Source organism: Mus pahari, unplaced genomic scaffold (genome assembly GCF_900095145.1).
Source record: "Mus pahari unplaced genomic scaffold, PAHARI_EIJ_v1.1 scaffold_6532_1, whole genome shotgun sequence".
NCBI classification, from domain to species: Eukaryota; Metazoa; Chordata; class Mammalia; order Rodentia; family Muridae; genus Mus; species Mus pahari.
In genome coordinates, this window is record NW_018393904.1 from 11220 (window position 1) to 16306 (window position 5087).

General features: G+C 46.6%; 1 protein-coding gene across 5 annotated transcripts in view; it reads left to right on the forward strand.

Annotated features, from left to right (window-relative positions):
- LOC110315793 (pregnancy-specific glycoprotein 22-like) overlaps nucleotides 1-4752 on the forward strand; it is a 13752-nt gene extending 9000 nt beyond the window's left edge. For 2 of the 5 annotated variants that reach the window (XM_021189767.1, XM_021189764.1), the window contains 2 exons: nucleotides 547-897; nucleotides 4102-4385. In XM_021189767.1, coding sequence (XP_021045426.1) covers nucleotides 547-897; nucleotides 4102-4385 — 635 coding nt within the window. Of the gene's footprint in view, nucleotides 1-452; nucleotides 458-546; nucleotides 906-4101 lie in introns of those variants that run through there. The other 3 variants (XM_021189765.1, XM_021189766.1, XM_021189768.1) reach the window with 3 other exon arrangements.
- Nucleotides 4753-5087: the final 335 nt, after the last annotated feature.

The following is a 5087-nucleotide window of genomic DNA, read 5'->3' on the forward strand; positions in this document are numbered from 1 at the left end:
AAAATATTAAAGAGATGTGCTATAGACCTGCCCAGCAGCCATTCTGGTATTTGTATTTTCAGTAGAGGCTCCCTGTTTCAAATGACTCTGGATTGTGTCAAGTTGACATAAATCCTGGCAGCATAATCCTGGGCCTGCTAAGAATGGCAGCCTGCTCCAAGCCCTCACCCAGCCCTAGTCCTGGGGGCTGTAGGCAGAGCAGGAAGATCATGTAGAAAGTGAGGTCATAGGATGAGTGCAGGTACAAAGGAAATGAGAGAAGTCAGAATGTGAATATGCAGGCTGTACAGAGACCAAGGTCAGAGGGAGGCATCATCAGTGAGGGGACAGCCATGGAGACACTGAGGAGAGAGCTCCATGTAGAGGAAATGACATTCTGTGGCACTGAGCAAATGGAGGCCATGTTGTTGACGTCCACCAGGTGGGATAGAAATACCCATATGCCTGTCTAGGCTGAGTGAAGAATCCATCTGCTCAGGATGCAGTCACCGTCTTTCCACCAAGCACAATGAACCTATGTGATGACTTTTCTCCTTTTCTTTCCAGCCCCGTGCTGTGACACTCTCGACTCTGCCCAACTCAGGATTGTTCCAGTGACTCCATGTGTTGCTGAAGGGGAAAATGTTCTTCTCCAGGTCCATAATCTGCCAGAAGATGTGCAAACCTTTTCCTGGTACAAAGGTGTGGATATCACTCTATCCTTTAAAATTTTAGAGTACAGCAAAGCCATGAAGTCCATCATCAGAGGCCATGCACACAGCAGAAGAGAGACAGGGTACACCAATGGATCCCTGCTGCTCCAGGATGTCACTGAGAAAGACTCTGGCTTATACACACTAATAACAATAGACAGCAATGTGAGAGTTGAAACAGTGTATGTTCAAGTCAACATCTACAGTAAGTGATTCTTTATTGTTTTCCCCTGCTGGGTGTGGTTTATCCTAATTCATAGTTGGACTGTGGGGAGTGGGCTGTATCTGTTCTCCCCCCCTCAATGCATTGTGTCCTTACATTGGCATTTGGGCACTTACTGCAGGGCACACATGGGGTGGAACAACAGCATTAGATCAGAACCTGTCACCTGTCTTTTAATGCAGAAGTACCCATCCTGTGCTGGATAAACTCAGCCCAAGAATGTCAGACTCTGCCCTGACCTTAACCCCCATACCATGGCCATATCTCTGATATAGACTCCATGTATATCAGATGAATCCTAACTGAGGAAGCTGTGGAGTCCCCAAACAGAGTACCAGGAGGCCTGAAAGCAAATGTCTGTGATGTTTAGATTCCAGGTGACACCAGGAAATGTTTATGTTATTGGTTGGCTTTGGATTCCTGTTAGAGGTGACATGGTACAAGGCTGTCATGGCATGTGTCAACATCCAGTGCACTGTCATGAGAGCCACAGTTGTGATAGTTCCCCTGGACACTATGAGTCTTCCACAAAGACTCATCCAGGAATGCATTGCTGGACAGGACAATCTGGGCTCCCAGGCCATTAACTAGCTGTTTGGATGGCCTTATGAGACATCACAGCAAGGCCAGTGTATCCAAGGTGATGGACAAAGGACACAGGTCATTTTGGCAAGCATTTGTCCTCTGTTGTCTAGCTCCTGGAATTCTCTCTTGCAGGCAAACAATTTCAGGTAAACAACTGGAGAGCACTCAGGATGAGGTGCAATTCCATTCCTGCTCACTAGATGGTGAATTAATGCAGCCTAGGACTTCAGATTCTGACCAGTCTCCTGAGGCTCTTGCCATGTTCAGAATGGCAGAAAACTCAGCAAAGCAATTCCAGGAGCCATGCACTTAGGGTGTAGCCTGACTCCATCCCTCATCTGATGACCTCATGTTCTCCTGGGCAGTCTTTCAGACCTACTAAGCACATTACTCTGTCAGAGCATCCTGTGTTAAGAGGTTCCTGGCTCTCCCTGGAATATCCCATAGGGAATCAACTAGACAGAGGATATCTACCTCCCAGGAAGGACATGGGCAGACCCCCGGTGATTTTCAGGTAGCATAGGATGCCGAGAGTCCCTCTGAAAATCTTCTTAGGTTTATGGGGTTACTGTCCTCTCTCTAGTGTCTAGGCGACCTCCTTCAAAGTCACAAGAAACTCCCAACACAATTACTCCTGGGTCTCATGACAATTCATCCTGACTGGTGACTCCAGTGAGCATGGGTCTGTCACTTTCTAGACATCAGTCATCAGGTCCTTTCCAGTTATCACAGGTATCTCTGTCATCTTCCTGCAGGGAGTAGATTCCCCAGCATTGAGAACAAAAGGCAGCTTAGGATCCTGTGACACATTGTGAGAACACAGCAAGGGCAGTCCTGTGATGAGCTCTTGCTGCCCCAGGGTACAGAGATGATTATCAGCTTTGTGTTTGGCACCATCCCTGACTACCTTCAACATCACCCTGGCAAGGGCTGCTGCTTCCTGGGTGGAGGCTGAGCACAGAGGGAGGAAGACTTCAGAGCTTTGGGGCAGTGATTTAGCAAATGCTGTTCTCCACAGAGGGAGGGCAGAGCAGGCTGCTGTAATCATGGTGGCCCACTGTGTACTTCTTTGCAATGCTCGAAGCTGGTAATAGTGTCTCCTGTTCACTGGTGAGGAGGGCAGTGCCTGACTATGTGGGAGGAGGGGACCTCAGAGACTTACTGGAATTTCCTAAGACAGAAGGGTGAGGAAAGGTATCTCAAGTTGATCTCTGACCTCCATCTAGGTGCTGTGACCTTCCATAAGCATACACTCAGGATGATATACACCTGCGTCTGCACACACAGTCATACTCATGTCTACTCCATACACCTTTGTGTGGTAATTCGGGCTTGAGTTTTAACCAGTGTCAGTAGATCCAAATATGAGAATTTCGTTAGCACCTGGACATGCAAAATCTTTGGACATGTGCCTATCTACCCACACACATCTGAGCCTGTGTATGCATTAGACCTTCTCATAATATCAAATTGGATTTTTTTCTAACAAAGCCTTATATGTAATGGATTGGAAGACAGATGAGGAAGGCCTGAAATGAAGTCAGCTATTGACTGGACCAGAATGATGTTTGGAATGTAAAAACCTGGGGTCACTAGAGGATGAAAAAATTGAGAGAAAGTTTGCCTCCAGCCCACATCTTCTGAGGGAGAGCAGGTTTGTGAGGACAGTGAGGGTGGAGAGAGACGAGGATAGATATCCCCACAGAGGAAGCAACATACAGTTAGGCCCACTGAGGGCAAGGAGGTCATTTGCTCACTCCCTCTGACTTGTGCCCACATCCACTGAGTGATGGATCTAAGCTTCTCTGGTCACATGACCCTGTCTTTTCACCAAGGAGAAAGTTCTCAATATTGATAGATTTTTCTCTTTCCCTTATATCTTCCCTGTCAGTCTGGGTTCCCCTTCCTCCATGGTCCAGCTCACTACTGAATCAGCAAGAGGAGCATCAGGAAGCCAAGGATCCATATTACACTCTAGTTGTCCCCCAGAGAACTTCTCCTCAGGACTAGCATTGGGCTTCCTATCAGAGCTGACAGGGAACAAGGCTTGTCTGAGTTTCCATGTCCATTAGGGTGTAGGGTCAGCTGTTTACCACCATGACAGCTTCAACCATATAGGTCACGTGTGCAGCTCCTTCTCCTGAGTCTCAGTGGAGAGGTGCAAGAACAGAAGCCAACTGTTCTGATGGACTAGGGAGACTCAGATAAAAATTATGTCCCCAAGGGAAGGGACAGAGGTGACAGTTCTCCAAGAATCTCTTTATTCTCAGGAATCTAGTCTCGGGTAAGTGGAACAGATGCTGCTGATGTGAGCAGCTCCCCCATCCCCAAGTCAGAACAGTGCTCATACCTAATCTTAACTCATAGTAAATGCAATGATCATACTCAGAGTGTCCTACTTCAGGTAAACTTCACATCAAACTCAGTGGCTGAACAGGATCATATAGTTTGTAGGTTGCAAAGGCAAAACACAAGATACATCTATAGTCTTAGCTACAATTTCTCCTTCTTGGATGCTTTATTCAGTGTGAGCTATAGAGGAGCTGTTTGAGCTGTCTGAAAGATGAATTTCATTTTGTCCCCTCCTCTGTTTCTTTGCAGAGCTTGTGACACAGCCTGTCCTGAGAGTCATGGACAGCACAGTTAGAGTACAGAGCTCAGTGATCTTCACTTGCTTCTCAGACAACACTGGGGTCTCCATCCGTTGGCTCTTCAACAATCAGAGTGTACAGCTCACAGAGAGGATGACTCTGTCCCCATCAAAGTGTCAACTCAGGATACATACTGTGAGGAAGGAGGATGCTGGAGAGTATCAATGTGAGGTCTTCAACCCAGTCAGCTCAAAGACCAGTCTCCCAGTCAGCCTGGCCGTCATGATGGAGTGACCCCTTCCTCTCATGCTATAGCAGGGTGGGGGCATTTCTGTATTGAGATGCTCACACCTACCCATCCCTGCCAGCTACAGATTTTGATTCATTTGCATGGCCAGTTGGCCATCTCTCCTATTCCTCTCCATACCTAATCCTGAACCCTTCCATTTTCTCCCATATCCCCTCTCCTACCAGTTCCCTCCCTCCATCTGCCTCCACCTACTATTTTCCCCCCTTCTACATGAGATTGATGTATACACTTTTGGCCTTCCAACTTGTTTAGCTTCTTTGGGTCAGTGCAGTTTAGTATGTGAATCTTTTAGTTTATGGCTACTATCCACTTATAAATGAATACATACCATGCATTCCATTTTGGTACTGGGTTACTTCGTTCAGTATGTTATTTTCAAGTTCCATCCATGTGTCTTTAAATTAATGATGTCTTTGTATTTAATAGTTGCATAATATTCTGTGTAGCATATGGTACCACATTGTCTGTGTCCATTCTTTCATGCTGCTTGTACCCTCCACACACTACCCTGATCACTATTGTTGCACAGTGCAGCCCAAGGGTAAAGTGTTCCATTTGTTGCTAACGCACATTGAGTTTCAAGCTTTTGCTGAACCCAAAGGGAGAACTGAGGTTGACAGTTGTCTTTGTTAGTGTTTTACTGCTGTGAACAGACACTATGACCATTGCCAGTCTTAGAAAGTACA